The sequence below is a fragment of the Ipomoea nil genome, unplaced genomic scaffold, assembly GCF_001879475.1.
Source record: "Ipomoea nil cultivar Tokyo-kokei standard unplaced genomic scaffold, Asagao_1.1 scaffold1932, whole genome shotgun sequence".
Taxonomy (NCBI): Eukaryota; Viridiplantae; Streptophyta; class Magnoliopsida; order Solanales; family Convolvulaceae; genus Ipomoea; species Ipomoea nil.
This window is the reverse complement of record NW_017618360.1, coordinates 941697-964355: the sequence shown is the minus strand read 5'-3', so window position 1 is coordinate 964355 and position 22659 is coordinate 941697. Positions and strand designations below refer to the sequence as shown.

Here is a 22659-nt window from a genome sequence, read left to right as displayed (position 1 = left end):
AGAAATAGAGTTAATATGAGAAGAACTCTAGGGAAGAGACTTGCCTTCATTTTGATCAGAAGCGAAGCGTGGTACGAGAGACACAGCCGCTGTGGTGTTCGAGCTTGAAGGTTGCACCATCTGATTTTGAATAGCTATCATCAGTTTCTGAAACTGTTCTGCAGAGACTCCAAGATCATCCATAGCATTCACCACTGGAGCGGCACTCTGCTGTTTAGCTTTTGTTTTGTAACCCGGCACCCATCCCGGGGGGTAGCCGTGTTTCTTGTAGCATTTATCGATGGTGTGGCCATTCATACCATAGAAAATGCATTTCGGTTTATTGACTCCGCTATTCATATATTTCTTGCCATTGTATGGGTTGAAGGCAGCCACAACTTCATCTGCAGGAGGTTGAGTGTTTTGAATAGCATTTGCCTGACTAATTTCAAGGCTTCCTGTAAGTAGCTTAGCCATGTTCATTTGCCTCTCTACTTTCTCCGCCATAACATAGATTTTGTAGACTTCTGGCAGAGGATCCAAAACCAAGATATTAGACTTTAAAGCATCATAGTCTTCATTCAGACCTTGAAGGAAGTGAATCACTTGGTCTACATCTTGTTCCTTCCTGATCTTGTCCGTAAGATTACATGAACACCCGGGAATACATTGACATATGGGAAGTGGCCTCATAGCGTTCATATCTTCCCACATCGTCCTGCATTTTGTGTAATAATCACTGACAGTTAGACTACCTTGTTTGAAGCTATAGATTTCCATATGTAGGGCTGAGATCCTTTGAGCATCGCATTGTGCAAATCTTCTCTGCAGATCATCCCATACATCGATGGCCTTCTCCAAGTGCATGATGCTCTATGCGATTGAGGAGTGTACCACCTTGAAGATCCACGAGCAGACCATAAGGTTGCATCGCCTCCAGATGTGATATCGATCATCCTCCATATTCGGCGCTGGCAGACTTCCATCAATTATACACCATTTATTCTTTACTTCTAGAGCTATTTTCATGGAAATGCACCATGAATTGTAGTTAGAACTGCCTGTTAATGGAGGACTTACGAGAATCAGGCTTGGATTGTCATTGGCGTTGAATAGAAGGGGATTCTCTTCCGCACTGTAGGTTCTCTGGTTTTTAGAAAATGGATTCCGCTACGGAATCGCTCCTGGAGCTGGAGGAACTGCCGATTGGTTGATCGGCGATTGATTCACTGGCGTCTCAGCGTGTTATTCATTCGCTTCATCAACGCTGACGAGCGCAGCGGCATAAGAGCTGTAACGAGCGCGCTCTGATACCATTTCGCAAGGGAAAACGCAAAGAAAAGGGAAATCAAGTGTATTCACTGCATGTACTTTGACTGGGAAAGAAAAGTTGTTCATAACAGAGCTAACTGCCACCTTTTATACAAGAAGGGGAGATGGCAGTTGTAACAGAATAAAACGAAAGCTTCAGTCTACCCTTTTTGCCCTTCCTCTAATACTATTTGTATCAATATCTAATATTACAACTATTGATGATTATACGCATTATTTAATTTCTACTCAATAGTTTATCATGCTCTATTTTAGACGAGTTCTGCTACATAGATTCTCAAATCATACTATCTAAATTTTACTCTCTGATGTGACGGACATTGATTGATTACTTTTTTTATGTGAATCCCAATACAAGTGTCTGCATCAAGATTTTGTGTGAAGGAGTAAAAATTAAGAGTATATATAATATTTTGCTTAAACTTCTTCTTCTCCCTACTACATATTTAAGTATTTAACTCGATGTGACAGATGGTTGTGCGTACGTGGACACACAGCGACAACTAGAGTGTGACTTGTGTCTGTGTCACATATTCAATTTCAAAAGAGTAATAAATATTAAAAAAAAAATGGCATTTTTTTCCTGGTTTTTGTTTTCCGTATAATAAATGTAACATTTTTTGTGTGTAGCAACTTGTGTACTGAGAAATAATTGAAACCTGAAAGGGGCTGGCTGCATAGATTGCCACATCTTTGTGTTGTTGATGATGCTTAGGGACCCCTTTTTCTATTTTTTGACTTACCCCATTTTTTCTTAAAGGTCTAAGGCAGAGATAGTAAAACATCTTGTAGTCAAATAGTCTCTTTCAAATGAGAGGTCATAAGCTCGAACCTTAGTAGGATAGTTTATGTACAGATACTACATTAAAAAAAAAAAAAAAAAAAAAAAAAAAAAAAAGAGATAAATTATTATCACAATCATCACCAAGGGTTTCAAAAAAAAAAAAAAAGACAGAAATAAATTATCACCGCAATCATCACCAAGTGTTTGGTTCATAATATAAATACTACACCGAGATCTAATAGTTACATTATACGCAAAAATTTGTGTGAGACCGTCTCACTGATCCTCGTCCGTGAGACAGATCGGATCAATATGAAAATGTAATACCTATACTGAAAAATATAATACTAATCATAAACAAATTATTTATTACTCATAAGAAAAATTGTAATACTTTTGACGGTCACAAACGTCAATCTACATTATAATAATTAGAATTATTTTACTGTTTTTAATTTTATATTTTGATAGTATCACTCAACAAGGGGACCAAAAAAATAGCTGCACTTTAGTGATTGCTTGTGTTTAATAATTACAAAAATTATATATTTATATATATATATATATATATATATATATATATATATATATATATATATATATATATATATATATATTATTTTTAAAAAAATATTATATTATAAATCAAACAAGCATAAAGCGGGCTGGGCCAGTATGCAGTATTTTTTCTAGTTCGTACTCCGTAATTTTTTCTGGAGCATCCACTAGCGGGCCGGGCTGAGCTGTAAATTGTTTGGGAATTGAAAATGGCTTCGAAAAATGACGGCTGTGGGATTTGAACCCACGCCCTTTCGGACCAGAGCCTAAATCTGGCGCCTTAGACCACTCGGCCAAACCGTCACATTGATTTAATTTTGTCTTTTTCTCAAATTTAATTCATAATATTTATTTAAAATAAAAATATCATTCAAACCATATTGGGACCCATGCCCCTAGAGGGCTTAGGCCAGGCCCAATATGATAGAGATTTAGCCCAAAAGGGGCCAATGCTCCATTAGTTAAAGATAGAAGACAATATGGTTCAGCATGTTTGAAAGGGACTCACCATTTTTTAGTTTAATACTATTATGATTATGATGTAGATGTGGTTACAGAGTACTTGTAGCATTTTGTGCTTATTTCTTGATAGTAACGGGGAGAAGTCCTTTAGTTGGTCATCCCTCTATTGAGTTGTTATACCGTGACCTGGTCCAAAATACACCATTTATATATTGAAGCTTCACAATTTATATACTAAAAATTCACAATTTATATACTGAATGTTCACAATTTACATACTTAATGTTCATAATTTACCTTTTACAAAATTGTGCACATTTAATAGGTAAATTGTTGATTTTGGACCAGGTCCATAGCAAATAATGTAGTATGAATTGAAGCATGTGCTCCATTTCCTTAAAAACTTAAGCTGATAGTGCTCAAGCAACACGTGATCTCAAATAAATGCCTAATCAAGGTGTTGACTCTATTACATTGTAGTCAATACCGCCTCTATTGATGCTCAATCTCATGACCTCTCATATGGGAGAGTCACTACATGTCATCTGATCACAAGGTACTTGGTAAGAATTGTATATTGTCAAACTTAGGGCTTGTTTGGCAAACAGCGGTTAGCGATTAGCGGTAGCAGATTGTATTAGCGGTTAACAAATAGTGGATTGTGTTAGCAGGTTTGACCAGCGGATTGTATCAGCGGTTATATAAAAAGATGTTTGGCAAAATTAGCTGTTTAGATTAGCGGTTAACATATAAAATGACCAAAAGGGTATACATATAATAATAATAATAATAATAATAATAATAATAATAATAATAAGAAGAAGAAGAAGAAGGAGGGTATACATAATACATAATAATAATATAATAACATCATGCAATAAATTGAATACATAATAATAATAATAATAATAATAATAATAATAATAATAATAAAAAAAAAAGGAAGGGGAGCAGCTTGGTCATTCAACTGCTCCCCTTCAGTGAACCATTAGTTGGACGACGGGCAACAGTGAGGAGCCGAAATGGCTCCTCAAATGGAAGTTTAATTTTTTTTTTTTTTTTTATAAGTAGGGGTGTTTTGGGGAGAAATCTATTTCTCCCCAAAACGCTAAAGAACGCTGCAATATGCAGCGTTTGCAAAAGCAGCGGTTTGAAGCAAATCGCTGCTCCAAACCGCTGTTAACCAAACAGGATTTTTGACGGTTTGACCTAAAAGTGACGAATCCGTCAAAAAATTGACGGATCCGCTATTAACCAAACATGGCTTTAAATTTTTTTTTTTTTTTAATGCAATTTAAAAGTTGGTTATGATTCATTACTTAGATTTGAAATTTGAAATAAAATTTTTGGTGATCGTAGAATTCCAATTTTAACTACCCAAATCATTCTTTTATTAATGGCAAAAAGCATGGCATGATCTTCACACGAAGCTAAGGCTTTTCCATGAGAATGAAGACTTATCATATCCACTACTTTCTTCTCCCTAATTTCCATCTCTTTGCTTCTTTCTTTATTTCCATCATTATGTGAATTTCAATGTAAAAGGCTAAAATGAGTTTCTTGGCAACAACTTCCTAATTTAAATGATATTCATGTGTTGACTTGTTACTAGTAACTAGTATTTGCCACTGTGCGATGTACGGAATAGATTTGTTAAAAAATTTTAAGAATATTTGGATTGATATATAATTATATAAATTATTGTATCGAATATTATATAATGCAATTGATTAATTGAGTTGCATCGATTGTAATTTCTAATGTTATCATTGCTTGAATTCGATCAAATAATTGCTCAAAATTAATAGTCAATGTGTAGATGTACGCATTAAGTGCTGAAACTTTAGATATTTTAAATATCAGTATTCAGTGAATTATATATGTGGATCATATTTAATTTTGAGTGAATTATTAATATTCATTACCTTTTCCAATTGGTCTAATTTGTTTTCCATCTTTAAGCAAAATCTTCCTTACACATTCTGTACATAATTTTACATCTTTATATATGTGTATTGTAATGAGGTCCTATAATTTTGAATAAAGATGTACTACAAAATCAGTCATAATTAATTTCTTTTGAATAATTCATACGTATTGCAAGAACATTTCCATCTTTAATTACACAATTTTCCTTATAAATTGTGGATACTAAACGATTCTATTCAATTTTCCATTTGTAAATATATATCTTTACACAACTATAATTACAGTAACATATATACAAACATTTTTTTTTAATATTTCCAGTAACTTTACATTTTATAAAATATATAACTGAGATTAATATTTTTTCCATCTCGGCTAAACTTTTTTTTTTTTTTGACATACTCGGCTAAACCTTATAATTACACAATCCTTATATTCTTAGTATAAAATAACATTTGGTATAAAAATTATTAATTTCCATATCGATTAATATTCTTTCCATATCGGCTAAACCTTATATTTCCATCTCGTATTGTAAAACATTTTCCATCTTTAATTACAAAATTTTCCTTATAAATTGTGGATACTAAATGATTCTATTTAATTTTCAATTTTTAAATATATATATCTTTACATAACTATATTTCAGTAACATATATATACATATTTTTTTTAATATTTCCAGTAACTTTATATTTTATAAAATATATAACCGAGATTAATATTCTTTCTATATACTGAATTAGTTTGGAAGTATTTTTCATTTTCAATCAATTATTAATAGTCATTTCCTATTTCAATTGGCCTAAATTTCATGTCATTTTTATTTTCAGTCAATTATTCTTTTTAATACATTTTAATTAATTAATTAGTTAATTATTAATAACAATTTTTTTATATATCCACTAACTTTACATTTTATAAAATATATAACCGAGATTAATATTTCTTTCCATCTTGGTTAAACGTTGAGATACAAACTTCATTTTACATTTTTATTAATACATTTTATACCAGTAATTTTTATATTTTTAGTAATTTATTAATTTATTAATATTCAAGTATTAATATTCATTTCCTTTTTTAATTGGCCTAATTTCAATAAAAAATTTATATTTCCAGTAATTTATTAATATTCAAGTATTAATATTCATTTCATTTTTATTTTTAATCAATTATTAACATTCATTTCATTTTGTGCATTTGAGTCAGTTTCAAAATATTCTTAATTTTCAGTCGATTATTAATAGTGATCATTTCCTATTTCAATTGGCCTAAATTCTGTGTCATTTTTATTCTCAGTTAATAATTATTTTTGTAATATTCTTTTAAATACTATAATTTCACCTATGGACATGCAAGTGTGGGTAAATGAATAAAACAAATGAATATTCAAAGGAATGTAAACCCATTAAGTCTTTCAATTTAAACAAAAGACATAAATTTAAAATTTTAAATTTTAAATATAAAATCTATATGTTTATTCGTGCAGCTTACTGAATATGTTTATTACCAATTAATTATATTATCAATTATGTTATAAAATACCATACATATTATTACCAATTATGCTATTATGGTATTACCTAATTAATATTTTGTGTACACGGTATTATCAATAGAATATTTAATTAATTAAGTACAAAAATTTGAGCAGAAAAATAAAATAGGAAGATTTTGTTTATATATATATATATATATATATATATATATATATATATATATATATATATAAGGTTTTATTTTTATAATTAAGGTATAACATTATTAAATCAAAATTATTTAAAATATATAGATCCACAGTTAAAAAAAAAAAACTTATTAAATTCGGATATTAAAATTATATATTTATATTAAAGGTGAAATTATAAATAAATAAGTTTCAATAAGTTTAGTTATTTCCTAAGTTATATATGGTTAGTAATAAATATTTTCTATATTAGATTATGCTTATATATGATTTACCCATATTAACTATCACTATATTAGATTAAATATATAATTATTTAATATTATATATAATTAAATCTAAACATATGGTTAATATTTATTCAATATTATTATGAAAGTATTACAATTATAATTTTACAATTATAGCTTTGTATATGAAAAACATAGAAACTTAAATAGTTTAAATCAAAATTATTAGAAACAATGCGTCTACAGTACAAAATAAATTATAATTGATTTAATAATTAATTATTAATATAATTGCTTAATATAAATTTACAATTATTAATAATTATTTGTGGTAATTATTAGGCATTAAAAATAAATAAAAAGAATAAGAAAAATAGAAGAGAAATAATATATAGATGTCATACGATATCTTACATAACAAATTGATATAAAATTTATATTAGAAAAAGTAGGAAAGAATATATTATATTAGAAATTGTATTACTATATTTAAATGTACAATTTTTGTACACAGAATAATTTTATTTTTATTAATAGTATAGAAAATTTTAATTTCATTAGATTTTAAATAAATGTTACCATAATTATATGTAGTAATTTGTCATATATAAATTTCTTACTTTAATAATATTAATCATATGATAATCTATTATATTAATAAAAATTAAAATCCTCCCTGCATAACACAAAGAGAACAATAAAAAATAAATAAAAAAAAAACACCATCAAATACTCACAACCCACAATATATTTTAAAAAAATATTGAATGGAACAAATAATCCATACTCTAAAAACAATAGTTTGTGCTGCTATTGAACCACAATGATTAAATTAGTGATGAGAGAGTCATCTGCAAGGGAAAAGAGTGATGCAATGTAAAATGAAGACTTTAATTTTTTTAGTCATCAACTCATTGTATTTATAGGTGAAAATATGAGAATTATAAATTTGTAAGATTTTTCAAAAGGAAATTGTATTTATTTATTTAAGGTATTGCCATAATTAATTTATTATATTGATATTCTTAATCAAGTATTAATATTTTTAATTAATTTTATTCCTAATTAATTCATAATATTTATATTACTAAATTACCCTTAATTTGAGCGGGAAAATGAAATAGGAGGATTTTGTTATATATATATATATATATATATATATATATATATATATATATATATATATATATGAGTTGGTAAGATCTTATAGTTCTTCTCCTAACAGGGCGTTTGGTTGGAGGGAGGGAATTATGTGGGAAAAGAATTGTAATTCCATGGGAGTTGAATTACTGGGAATAAAGTGGGAATTTAAATTCCAGTGTTTGGTTGACATGAATAAAATTACTGGGAATTTCAATTCCAATGTTTGGTATACATGGGAATTGAAAGGGAATAAGTAGTATAAAGTCAAAAATGTCCATTATTGTTGTTAGACATTAATTTTAGGTTAAAAAAGGAAGGGGTAATTTTGACTCATCACTATCTTTTTTTCCCAGGAATTAAAATACCAGGGGGGGGCCTGGGATTTTAATTCCATGACAGGGTGTTTGGTTGGAGGGATTTTAAATTCCTTTCCCACTTAATTCCCACCTAATTCCAAAAGCCATTAAATTCCGTAGTTTGGTTGGAGGGAATTGCAATTCCCCCATTTTCATGGAATTAAAATCCCATGTCCCCCCCTGGTATTTTAATTCCTGGGAAAAAAAGATAGTGATGAGTCAAAATTACTCATTCCTTTTTTAACCTAAAATTAATGTCTAACAACAATAATGGACATTTTTGACTTTATACTACTTATTCCCTTTCAATTCCCATGTATACCAAACATTGGAATTGAAATTTCCAGTAATTCTATTCCTGTCAACCAAACACTGGAATTTAAATTCCCACTTTATTCCCAGTAATTCAACTCCCATGGAATTACAATTCCTTTCCCACATAATTCCCCCCCTCCAACCAAACGCCCTGTGAAAATGAGGGAATTGCAATTCCATGGAATTGCAATTCCCTCCAACCAAACTACGGAATTTAATGGTCTTTGGAATTATGTGGGAATTGAGTGGGAAGGGAATTTAAAATCCCTCCAACCAAACGCCCTGTAAGAGGTTGAATCCCCAACCCCAACGAGCCCGACAAAGTATTTGGAAAGATGTAAATCATGGTGACTCAATAGCTCAGCAGACAGGACCAAATGTCGGTGCGCACAAGGGATCTGTCCACTTTAGACATAATACTCATACTGCTGCCGCCGAGATTCGAACCATGGTATCTTCTTCTAAATAATGCCCTACTGAACCATTGAACTTAGCTCGTGCGGGCAAGATCTTATAATTCTAAATTGCAAAGTTGAGCTTTTCTCATAATTAGTCGTATTGTGTTGGTAAGTATCTCTACTAAAAAAAAAGTTATGTATGTTATGACCATCATAGCCAAAGTAATTAAAGACAAGTAATTTAGAAGAACCCTTTTTTATGAATTTTTATCAACACCCTCTCAATCAAACTTGTCGCATATGATCTTCTTAATGCGATTTACTTTTTATGTATAATTTGCAAGCTATTATATATGAACGACATTTACCCAGTGCACATCTCGTGTAGTGACTGTGGATTTCCCTCTCGTTATTAAAAATAAAAAATAAAAAAATTGATATATAGTAAATTAAATTATTTTATTTGTTAAGTGAAACTATACTGGATGGTACATTTTCAATTTCAAAAATGAAAAATTGTGCAATTAACATGTTTTCTTTTTACTTTTTTTTTTAATTAAAAAATAAAAATTTCTCTAATGAGCTCGCTTGTTTGGAGAACTATTCTAAATATAATAATCCAACTAAAATTCCAGCAAAAAATAAAATAAAATAAAATTATGGTAGGTAAAAAGAATATTTTTATTTGCAAATGGTGAGTAAAATGATTTTAATATTTGACTAATTGTTTAACCCATGATGCTGTGGGCTGAAGAAATCTATGGACTAAACAAAGAGTCCTGGAATTGACTCCTTTTATATCTGTGTATTTTAAGACTTATTTGAGAAAAATGCTTTTTTTATATATAAATATTATGTGATAATAATATTTAAAATTTTAGAACTTTAATTTATAATTTAATATCAACTTTTAAAATTTCATGTCAATTATATTGGAATATACTATGATATTTAAGACAATCTTTGACCAACCTCAGCTTGAGCCAATTAACTAGTATATAAATTTACAATTTATTTAAAATTTTACACCTCAACATTTAGCTCACTCGTCATATAAATCAGATGGCTATTAACAAATTTTTTAACTTTAATCTAATACTTTGGGACAATTAGTAAGCATACCGTAAATGCAATTGTAGGGTTGAAAGTTCAACATTAGTTCCTCACCTTTTTAAAAAGGTCTGATCAAGTCTAAATTAGTTCCACCGTAGTAAATATATGGTGTATGCAAAAAGGACAAAAAAACATATAATAATTTCAACATTAATTTTTTTTTTAAAATTCTTATATTTAGATAATAAATAACAAAATTCTTAAATTTTTAGTTATAATGTGTAAAAATGTTTATTTTGTACATCATAAATGAGTTTGTGTGCCTTTTTAGTTTTTTTTCCCACTTGCCAACAAATGCTATGATTTGAATATGGATAAACAACGAGTATGTAGAACATAATTCTTGTAAGGTTCTACATAAGACTATTACATAACTGTAAAGTTTACTCGACACATTATATATCGAATCGTCGAATAGCGGTTATGGGTTTCTAATATAATCACACAAAATAATAATAATTAAACGTGGAGGGGCATGTGGTCCAAACTTTGCTTAAATGGAGAATTTATTTTTGTGTTTATAACTTTGTTTATGACGGCATGAAGTCGGCCTTCATGTGATTTTTTTTTTTTACATGTGTTATGACTTATTAGCCAAAATTATTAAAATTGTAATCATATTTTAAAATAGTACTCCGTATAATTTCTTTTTTATTATAAAATATACTCCGTATTTTGTATAAAAATCGAGTCCAAAATAAGAAAATTAACAAAAAAAAATTTTCAGAGGGAAAGGACAAAAAAGGAAGGTAGATGGTGGCTGGTGGTGCAAACACGTGTAGAAGTTTCAATCAATCTGAAGCTCGTGTAACGTACGGCGGCGTAAATTTCGATTGGATTTCAAACCCAATTTCAGTGGCAATTTCCCACCCAACAACTTCAAGTACAAGTTAGGTTTCTAGTTGAATTTTTAATGGGAGTAATTTATTGGTCTTTATTGTTCGAATTGATTTTTTTTTAGAGTTATAGTATATGTAATCTCAATTTATTTAAAAGAGTTCCGTAGTTTGAACTCTCTTTGTAGAGAAAAATCAATTTGATCAGTACTTTACCCTTTAATTGAACTGGTCCGATATGAATGAGGATCAATCTGAGTATAATACGTATTTAAAGATGTTTCTTATCGCAAATTATGCTGTGGAACATGTTCATCATGCGCATGGTGAACACAGTGGTAGATCCATAATTTCTATGCTGTAGAAATCATAATCTACAGTATAGAAATTATGAAGTATATAAATTATGGATCTACAATACGGTATATAAATTATGAATTTACAATATATAAATTATGGATCTACAATACGGTATAGAAATTATGAATCTACAGTATATAAATTATAGATCTACAGTATGGTATAGAAATTATGAATTTACATTATAGATGTTATGAATCTACAGTATAGAAATTATGGATCTACAGCTTAGAAATTATAGATCTACAGTACGGTATAGAAATTATGAATCTACACTATAGATGTTATGAATCAACAATATAGAAATTATGGATCTACCGCTTAGAAATTATGGATCTATCTCGTGTTCACCATGCGCATGGTGAACATGGTTCCACAAATAACTATTGGTCTCTTACAGTTACGGCCTACTCAGGACACCTCATGGTCTGACCAAAAAAAGAAAATTATACCTTTTCACTTTTACTCCATGATAAATAATAATATGCTATTTTCATCCTGTGGGTCCCAAGCAAAATGTCTACATGAAGAACTTGTGAAAGAGAGTAAAAGTCGAGAGTAAAAAATGAGAGTCCACCAAATATTTTTTATTTATTTATAATTCTTTGCCACTTAAGCTCACAATGCAAAGTTTACTCAGTATATATTCTTGAATAATGGTTGCAAGTTTACTCAAAAAAAAAAAAAATGGTTGCAAGTTTTCATTATCACCAAAAATAGAAAATAAAAATTCTACATGTAATAAATCATACAAAACATTCATAATGTACATCACAATTGATAAATCAATCTAAACTAAGGTCCTTTCAAATTTTATTAAGAATTAAACAAAAAAAGGAGAGTGATACAACCAGCTGCAATAATAATAATAATAATAATAATAATAATAATAATAATAATAATAATAATAATAATAATAATAATAATAATATTATTATTATTATTATTATTATTATTATTATTATTATTATTATTAATGGTGGTGGTTTAGTTTATAGTGGAATAATGGGTAGTTATAAGTAGTGGGATACAGGGGTAGTGGATGGTTTCTATGATCCTGTATATATATATAGCTATATGTGTATTTGGAAAATATGAATGAAGAATATATTTATGAATGTCTGGAGATATTTTGGGAGTTAGACTATCGCTCGAAGTATAGTCAATGGAGTTCGGCTGTCACTCGAAGCACAGCCATGGAGTTTGGCTCTTGACTCAAAGAAGAGCAACCCATACAACCTCAGGGTTGTATCAATTGATGCTCTTGTTGAGAGTATCAACCTGGAAAAATTATTTTCAGGCTTGCGAAAAAAAAAAAAAAAAAAAAAAAGAAAGAAAAACCATAAACAGAGTAACACTTGTTGAGTCGTGGATTTGCATAGCAGCTTCAAGAAGATATCAAGTTCCATACAGTTTCCACACCAATACAGTATCACTCGTGCTCTCTTGCATATCCCACACCAATACAGTATCACTCGTGCTCTCTTGCATATCCCACAATTACATTGGAGTACCTAGCAAAGCATGTTTTGCTACAACTTCGGTCGATTCTTGCAAGGCAACATGAACATAAAATGGAGGAATTGAAGCTAGGTGGCCATAATTTACGTACATCACGTTGGGTACTGAAGCAGAGTTATTCAAGCTTTTGGAGCTATTTCTAATTAATTATCACCTTGAGGACAAGGTGACTTTGATGGGCATGGCAATGATACAATCAACCATTGTGTACCATCACCTTGAGGACAAGGTGATTTTGACGGGCATGGAAATGATACAACCAGCTGCAATATTATTATTATTATTATTATTATTATTATTAATGGTGGTGGTTTAGTTTATAGTGGAATAATGGGTAGTTATAAGTAGTGGGATACAGGGGTAGTGGATGGTTTCTATGATCCTGTATATATATATATATATAGTTATATGTGTATTTGGAAAATATGAATGAAGAATATATTTATGAATGTCTGGAGACATTTTGGGAGTTAGACTATCGCTCGAAGTATAGTCAATGGAGTTCGGCTGTCATTCGAAGCACAACCATGAAGTTTAGCTCTTGACTCAAAGAAGAGCAACCCATACAACCTCAGGGTTGTATCAGAGAGTTTGAAACGATTTTGTCGTGGGATTAGTGTACAAACATTCAAAACATGAACAATGCAAAAAAGAAACAATTATAAATTTAATGATAAAGTGATTGGGAGAAGTAAGATGAAGATATATTATGGCGATAATCAATAGGTACATGTGCGATATATAGTGGTTGGCAAGAAACAAATTTTAATTCTTAATTGCTTGTGTATAATTTATTTTTAATTTTCATAGATTTTGTAATTTTCTCTTCTTGTTGTAAATTTTTTATACAGCTTTGACGGATTAATGCTAAGCTCACAAGACCCACTCCTAGAGTCATTATAGAGGTAAATTACGAGTCGCGCAATCAGCTCACACGTCAGGCCTTAGTCTTCATGCACGCACAAGGGATATAATTCATATCTTTCATCAATCTGGGCATTTTTCTCATTAATGTTTTCAGTAGATTCGAACATCTATATTGCCGCCTTCAGTTATGACATCAAATTAGGTGAAAAACCATTCACAAACGAGGAAGACCAATTGTATCTTCAAACAAAACAAATAAATAATTTGGATTCAATTTAAGTTATAAATATATATATATATATATATATATATATATATATATATATATAGCTTCATTTTTTTTTTCTCTAAATAAATATGAGTCATGGCAGTACTACAGTACACCAAAATTGAAAATTAAAAAAAAAAAAAGGAATCTAAAATGGTAAGTGAAATTTACTTATAAATAAACAGCTATGCATCGGGTCGGCACACTCTCATCAACTCCCAGTACTCAAGAGAGAGCGGTCGAACCGCGGAGGAAAAAGCTTCAGTCTCTTCATTGACTTTCTCGAACAATCCATTTCGTGAGTATCTATCATCCTTCTCAGTAGTTAGAGATTCGTGTTCTTGTTTGACTCTGAATCGCGAGTATATTTGATTTTGATTCGCCGGTGTTTTGTGTGCAAAGTTCTGAACGTTTTTCCCCTCAATTTCTCCGGTTGGTTTTGATAGGAAATGGGTTCGGATCAGAAAGTGCATGTCTTTGAGGAAGTCGCCCAGCACAACAAGACTAAGGATTGCTGGCTAATCATCGATGGAAAGGTTAGATCTTTATTCACCCCTTTTTTTTTTTCAGTGTGTAATTGCGCCTGAAGATGAATCAGGGATTGATTCACAAGTTTTTGAGGTTTATTAGACAGATTTCAGATGGAATTTTGAGTATTTTTCCCAATTTCAATAAAGATGGGCATTCTTTATGTTCTGTGGCTGTAAAGTTTTGATCCTTTTCATTGGATTCTTACTTTGTTTACTAATGATTGTTGCCTTGTTGAGCTTCAACCCTTCTGAGCTCATGGTGTTTGATAGATATCCATGTAACTTTTTAAAATTTTATTTTCAAGTTGAAGTAGAAAATTTTGATGATTTTCTTTGTGAAGCAAGGGAAGATAGGTGTTGTTGAGTTTAAAAATGGTTTTTCAGTAAATTTCTACTCTACTAGTACATATTAAAATGATTCTAAGGGATCTGATGTATTGAATTTGCATGATTTCCCCTATTTTCTCCTATGGTCTCCCCTATTAGGAGGAGGCAATTACTGTTAGAGAAAAATATTTAATGTTTAATAGCATCTATAGACTATACATTGATGGCACATTAAATATTTTCTCTTGTTATAATTTAACAAAGCCACATTAGAAAGCTAAAATCTTGTACTTAATTCCTACTTCACTATGCTACTTCTGAAGTCTTAATGATGTTTTGAAACTAAGCATGGTTTCACCCAATAGCTGATGTTCTTTGAACTGTGGACATGGTTCGTGGATTCCAATTTCACTTCTCTATATTAATTTGTTATAGGTAGCTAAGATAGGTTTAGTTTCAAATGTGAACTAATGCTATCATCTGAACCTGTGAACCGTTATGCACTGTTGATCTTGCTCGATCTTGTGGTTTATAATGATTTTGACATGGTAATGATTTTGGTCGTCCAATCTCACATCTCAACAGTGCGTGGAGGTTCACAGGTTCACATGATAGCAATGGTTCACACCTGAAACGGACCTTGCTAAGATGTGGAGTGTGGAGTTCTCGCCTTGAGCGCCTTGTGTCTTGGCTGTTAATATTCATCGAGTTTTCCTCTTTCTCCAATAGTTTTGTTAGGTTATATAACTTCAAACGTTTTTATTTAGGTTTATGATGTAACTCCGTTCATGGAAGATCATCCAGGAGGCGATGAGGTTTTGCTTTCAGCAACCGGTAATCTTGTGATTCTTAATCCTTCCATTAATGTTCTGTAATGGTGGAAGCGGGTTCTAAGTTTGGTCTCTGATGAACAGGGAAGGATGCCACCAATGATTTCGAGGATGTTGGCCACAGCGATGCCGCTAGAGAAATGATGGACAAGTACTTCATTGGGGTGATAGACAAGGCTACAGTTCCATTGAAGCGCACTTACGTCCCACCACCACAAGCTCCATACAATCCCGACAAGACCCCAGAATTCGTGATCAAGATCTTGCAGTTCCTCGTACCCCTCTTGATACTGGGATTGGCGTTTGCGGTCCGACACTACACCAAGGAGAAGTAGTTTACTCTCAACCTCTCACAGTTGCATGTTCAGGTCGCTGCAGTAGTGCAGTCATTAATTTATCAAAGTTTAATGTGGATTTCTTCCCATGTTTTGGTCTAGTCATGTGTTTGGAGTTCGGCCATTCTGTGTATTTTTAATATATGACATTTTACTGTGTTTTACTTATATTTGAAATTTGAAGAGTAATGCATGTTAGAAACAGATATTTGTTCTAATCAATGTTGCAGTGCAGGAGGCGCTAGTCGGGCACCTGTGGTGCTTAGCACTAAGGGTAATTTGAGTATATCGTTTTTACTTTTTTTTTTTATTTAGGCCTAGAAGTTGTTATATTATTATAATCTTCCAAACTAATCAATTGCATAAATTAGATGGTTAGTTGAGTACGTGGCCGGAGAAATATACAAGAGAAGTAATCGAGTAGGCAAAAAAATTACTCGGTTAAGTTGAACGTTGACTTGGCGCCTAGTAAGCCAATTAGTCGCGGATTAAAAGCCACCTAGGGCTAATATTACCTCAACATAGGGGTGCCTAGGTGGCTACCTATACAACACTAATTTTAATAGATAATTATTTGTCTATCCTATCACGGTTGTAATTTGTGAGTTATTGCACATGAACAGGTTAAGAATAAGATTTGAGTTGTAATTTGTGAGTTATTGCACATGAACAGGTTAAGAATAAGATTTGAGTTATGACACAAACGTAGTTTATCTAGTGTAATTTAGAAATATGATTTATCTAGTGCAGTTGTAATTTGTAGATTATTACATACAAATAATAGTCTATTGCATATGAACGTTTACTCAATATACGGAGTAGTATATAGTAGTCAAGTGTCAACACCTAAAAAAATGGATCTAGTCTCATTCTATCATGTACAATATAACATGTAAAACACATGATTGATTGATCAATAACAATAACAATCGACACAAACATTTTTTATTGATTTAAATAGGTTAAAAGGGTATTTTGCAATGCATTCAAAAATATAAAAATGATGATTTAATTTATTATCTCAATAATATAATATATTTAAATAATAATTTTTACCAGAAGACTGAAGACAGACACATAATGGTATCACAACAAACAACAGATTAACACAAAGAAGAAAATATAAAAACCATTTGTTTATGGTTGCACTGGTAAAATATGATGTAGGATGTGCTTTTTGTAATTCCCTAAGATAAGATGTTCTTGAAGGAATGTCCGATGAATCTAAAGGTACACAGGCTTCAGGAGACCATTAACATAAACAGACTCCATTACAGCAATGCTTCAGCAGAAAATCAAGAAAATTCCAAGAAACAGCAACAAACTAGTTAAGCAATGAAAATTAGTTAGGGAAGAAGAAGAAGAAAGTATTGGAACCCCACCGGAGAGGGGGTGGCAGCCTAGAAGAAGAGAGTATCGGAAGCCCACCGGAGAGGAGAGGCGGTGGCAGGCGGCCACCGGAGAATTGGGTGGCTATATCTTGTCATGGAGGGTGACCACCAGGTCATGGGCATCATCCAGAAGCTTCCATACATCAAGATGACCTGCCATGTTATTGCACTCCCTCAAAATTTCATCCATGCTACTATATTTCTCTATGATTTGCTTCCTCCTTTGCAGAACAGATGCTGCAATTGCATAAAGCAACAGATCCTCGGTTGGTGGGGCCCTCAATCTGATCCTGCTCCAAGCAGATTTACCAATCCCGGCCCTAATCGCGGCCTGGTCTGCCCACATCACCTCCCACAAGCAAAGCGTTTGGTCGAATGTCAATTCTCGCCTGAAGAGTACTATCACCATCCTATACACAAAAAAACAGTCCTCTGCCTGGAGCTTCTCCAAGTGTCTGTAAAGATGTGAATCCTTGGATTTAATGATTTTAGAAACAATGTTGAGTTGCCTCCGGATTCCCACCTCGTCGAGCCTGAAGTTGTGTCGAGCCTTCTTCATGAAACCAACAAAGCACCAGAAAGCTTCAAAGTCCTCCGTTATAACACTGATTATTGGAGAAAGTAAATCACTCATACCCTGGCAGTACCCGATTTCGGGGTCATAAAGTGCATAGGCTTCGAGAATGGCTACTAAGCGAGCGGCATGGAAGATTCTGCTAGGATCCAGGTGATCGTAGTCCTTCAGACCAACAGCTTCTGCACAACGGCGTGCCCTATCATCTGTTACCGTGGCACCCTGAGTGGATGAATATGTCATCCACTCTCCATTAGAACGAATTGCATCAAGGCGAATGATACGTTGCCATGTGGCAAAATCTTCTGAATTACGGAGTTGTGACTGGACCTCCGTTGAAGGGGAAGTGTCCTCCCTAGAGGGCATCTCAGTAGTATTTTCCTCCATGCTTTCCATGGATGGCAAAGTTAGACTTGCTTCAGGATCAGAAGAGGAGTCGGAGTCCGATGATTCGTAGTCAGAGACATAGTTCGGCTCTGTGATTCGTCTCGAAATAGCAACTCTATCAAACAATACATCAGCAGGATTGTCTGAATAATCGTTATACGGGCTTCTTTCCCCACTAGAAAGGGATTCCCGGGCACTAACAGCATCTTCAGAGTCTGGAGACTCCATCCCTTCAGTGAGAATTTCACTGTTTCCATCACCGGTTCCACTAGTCCCCCTCAATTTATAAGTCTCATCCGTGCATTTCAATAGCCGGCGGCAATGCCTACGCAGCTTCTCATATTCCTTTCTGTATTCAATGACAAACCAAGACGTATGTAAATTTAAAATTTTTTTTTTTGAATGGCTACTGACTCTATTACAATGTAGTATCTGTTCATAACTACTTTCTCAACCTACTGAAACCCAAAGAGCCAATAATGCCTCCACTGAGGCTCGAATTCACAACCTCCCATATGGGAGTCCAACCTGGGTGCCATCTGTGCACAAGGTGCTTGGCAGACGTATGTAAATTAAATTTAAAAATAAATAATAATAAAAAAAAAACAATACTTTCCATTTTTTGTTTCACTATTCTTTTTGGGCAAGGGAGCAAGCAGTATGGAGTCTGGAATAGTACCTTTTCTGATTCCTCACGGTATCTCTTTCTTCTTTGGAACTGTTCAAGTCATAGCTGCCAAAGAAACAAACTCGAGGACATTAGAGGTTGTCAATCGCATCAATACCGTTAAATTTTATGTAGCAATAATCAAGAAGAGACAATTAAGCAACAACTGCAGCACAATTACTAACGGTAGGTAGATCATTAAATTTGAAGAGGAGAAATTAAGAAATAAACCATTTAAGTTCATTCCAATTGTCAATGACAGAATTAGAAGGTTAAGTAATGAGGCATTCACACGTGCTTCAGCACTAAAAGACCATCCTCTGTTGCCCACTAGGGGCAGACAAAGATTTTGGTGGTTCATGACTTCAATAACTTCATGCCTCATATATGAAACAGTTCTTAAACACATATTTAAATGGTTTTGTCCACAATATAACAAATCAGGAAGAGGACTTAAGATGAATATACTCCTCTCTTCCCCTGGTGCAATTACCTCGAAGATAAAAAAGGATATAAATAAAAACATCGAAAATAGAAATCAAAAGGAAAAAAAAAAAATCATGAATACTCAGGTTCATGGGTATATACATAAAATTAGATGGACACACAAAGGAATGCAGCAGAATGGTGGATAGAAACAAAAGGTAAATAAAAGACGGGCACAGGACTTTCTCAAATCAGAGGAAAGAAAATATGTTTATCAAGAATTCAAAAGAAACTCACACTCCAAGCAGGAAAGGCCAGACTTCAGCCCTGATACTGGGATCAACACCCTGCATAGCAAAAGTCGGGAAAACATCATCAAAAACCAGTTTCATTGATCACCATAAGATCTAAAAGTCTTAGGGTTGCTAAGGCTTACTCCACTTCGGACTTTCTTCAGAAACTTAACTCCACCAGCTCTAAGCCTTCCATCTTGCGTGAAAAAGCTTCTCCACTGCTGGGGTGAAAGGATGCGTTTTCTTTTTCGCCTTGACCATGGTGATTTGAGATGACCCCTGGAGGAAATGAAAGATAACAGTGATTAAATATATTTGACAACTGAGAATAAACACAATCATACTAGCCAATAATAACTTGCAAAAACTGCTTGATGCAACAAGTAATATCCGCACAATTCAATCAACACATTTAGATATTTGAACAGAAACTGAAAACAATGAAGAAGTTTCCACCAGAGAAGAACCCAAAAACACCAAAATTGCTGAATTTATCAACCCTTACATCACTTTATCCGTCTATTGAATTTCTAGCAGAACTAGGAATACCATTGCAGAACCCAAAGTTTAAATTAAATACTAAAAGAGCACTTGGCCCGCAATTGAATCTTAATTGGATCAAATCACATATCAGTGATATTCTTGAATGAAGCAGTGAAGGGTTCCATCACAGTACAGGAACTCAAAACGCAGTTGAAAAGATTCAACCATCAGACATATAATCATAGTGTATGAGAGGTGGGTGCACATCCTTTCAAGAACTATACAAGCATATACAGCCCCAACATTGACTATTAAATCAAACATAAAAAGGTTAACACAAAGAATAAACTCGCATCACAAATTGAGATGAGAATCAATAGCAGCAGAGACTATCAAGGAAATGACTCTGAAATATAGGAAATTAGGAATTGCTCAGTAAATGTGATTGAAGAAAAATCCAACTTTTTGCAGCTGGCAAAACAAAAAAGGAAATTGCAGAATATAATGGGGTCTGTGAATCTGTGATTAAGATCTGAAGTGAAACCACTGAACTTTACTAAAACCTGAGATGAATCAAAAGCCCCCCAACAAAACTAGTGCAGAAAATGGAGAACTAAAAGTGAGGGTAGAGAGAGCTGAGAGACTCACCGATCAGAAGAAGAACAGGAAGCCGGTGAGGAAGAGGCTACTACGAAGAGAACCGATCTCAAATGGACCCACGACGTCGATGACGATGACGACGAAGATGAAGACGGCGAGGAGGAATTCGAAGTCGAAGTCTGACTCCGTTTTAGAGATTTCATCTACTCCTATTATCCCTGTTTCTCACTCTACTCAAAAATATCTATCTAATCTACAGATTTCTAGGGTTTCAATGCTCAAACTTCCATCGAAAAATTTTAAAAAATAAAAATAAAAAATCCCCCCTTTCTGGTATTTTACCTAGAAGCGTAGAAGACGGCGGTGGCCAGGGCGAGACCAGCCAAGACCGTGACGGCGACAGCTACAGTAGCATCGGGAACTCCCGTCTTCTTCCAGAAGCCGCCAGACGCGCCGCCGAAACCGATGATACCTCCTCCGAGCTTACTGATAGCGCCGCCGACAGCCTCGACCAAAGAACCGCCGGAGACGGGCATGGAGTCGGAGAGAATAAAAAGGCGATTTTACCCCCGGCGAGCTCAGATTCACCGAACCAAAGCGAGTAGATTTTCCACCATAACAACCACCTCCACCACCCAGCTGAACAAAAGCAGCATTCACTTCAACTGCTTTTCCTTTATTGTTCTGAGGAATCGCTTTTTCTTTTCTTTTCACAATTTTTTTTTTTGGGTTTTCGCTTTTGTTTTTTACACTCCCATGAGTCTCTTTCTTTGTCTCTTCTCTCTAATCACTGTAAATTAGGTGCGCAGTAGAGAGACTGCGTTTGATCTCACTCTCTTTCTCTTTCTCTCTCTCTCTCTCTCTCTATAAAGTGTTGTGATCCAGAGACTTGGACTCTTGGATGATGGAGTCTCCACACAACTATACGATATTTAAATGCACATTTTCATTTTCCTCTTCTTTACAAAATGATTTGGATTGGGTTTAACCATTAATTTAAATAATTATTATTAAACTATTACCAATTTACCGACCATAAAATGATAAAAGTGCTAATTTTCTTACAAATCCTGTTTTCTATGGATAATTACAAGCGAATTTTATTATTTGACCTTTAGTTTTAATTATAACGATATCATGATTTATGAGTTCTCGAATTTTGTTTTAAGTAAGTTTGGCCTGTATTAGATATATAGAGTTAATTTAGGAGAGCTTATACCTTATTTTAAGCTACTAATAAGTTATAATCTCTGTTTGGTAATATTTTCAAAATAAGCTCGTAATTTAAAATAATAGTTTATTTAGAAATGCTACTTTAGATAGCATTTCAAAATATTTCAAAATAAGCTATTAGCTTCTTAAATATTTTTTTCAATCTTTGTCATTATTTTAAAGAAATGATATCATTTACCCTTTCCAATTAAAATCCTCTTCTCTTCTCATTTATCCCGCAACTTTCACGGAAAATATTATTATTATTAGATGGAGGAGATTCGCAACAATATTGATATTTCATTATGAAATGCTAGATCATGATTATGCGAATAGTTTTATTTCAAAATGTTAATTTTTTTAAAACAAAATGTTAAATTTTAATATGTAAACAAACTAATTTAAATTTTATGAATATGTATTTTTTGTCCTTTTACATTTATTAGCTTATCAAAAAGCTAAT

General features: G+C 32.6%; 2 protein-coding genes and 1 non-coding gene across 5 annotated transcripts; 1 reads left to right on the top strand and 2 right to left on the bottom strand.

Moving 5' to 3' along the window:
* Nucleotides 1-2876: 2876 nt before the first annotated feature.
* TRNAL-UAG lies at nucleotides 2877-2956 on the bottom strand. The gene has a single exon. It is a non-coding gene; the product is annotated as a tRNA-Leu (tRNA).
* Nucleotides 2957-14326: 11370 nt separating this feature from the next.
* LOC109193946 (cytochrome b5-like) lies at nucleotides 14327-16381 on the top strand. 2 transcript variants are annotated; one of them, XM_019344776.1, is made up of 4 exons: nucleotides 14327-14439; nucleotides 14588-14677; nucleotides 15766-15832; nucleotides 15913-16381. In XM_019344776.1, exons 2-4 carry the CDS (start codon nucleotides 14591-14593, stop codon nucleotides 16161-16163), a joined length of 405 nt encoding a protein of 134 aa, XP_019200321.1. In that variant the 5' UTR covers nucleotides 14327-14439; nucleotides 14588-14590; the 3' UTR covers nucleotides 16164-16381. The 2 variants fall into 2 exon arrangements, with proteins under 2 accessions (XP_019200321.1, XP_019200322.1); XM_019344777.1 differs by having other exon boundaries at nucleotides 14347-14439; nucleotides 14544-14677.
* An 866-nt stretch (nucleotides 16382-17247) lies between these two features.
* LOC109193942 (GTPase-activating protein gyp7-like) lies at nucleotides 17248-21897 on the bottom strand. 2 transcript variants are annotated; one of them, XM_019344771.1, is made up of 5 exons: nucleotides 21033-21897; nucleotides 20045-20180; nucleotides 19906-19955; nucleotides 19195-19248; nucleotides 17248-18864 (listed from the first exon to the last, which is right to left on the bottom strand). In XM_019344771.1, exons 1-5 carry the CDS (start codon nucleotides 21185-21187, stop codon nucleotides 17637-17639), a joined length of 1623 nt encoding a protein of 540 aa, XP_019200316.1. In that variant the 5' UTR covers nucleotides 21188-21897; the 3' UTR covers nucleotides 17248-17636. The 2 variants fall into 2 exon arrangements, with proteins under 2 accessions (XP_019200316.1, XP_019200315.1); XM_019344770.1 differs by having other exon boundaries at nucleotides 21327-21897.
* Between the last annotated feature and the right edge of the window lie 762 nt (nucleotides 21898-22659).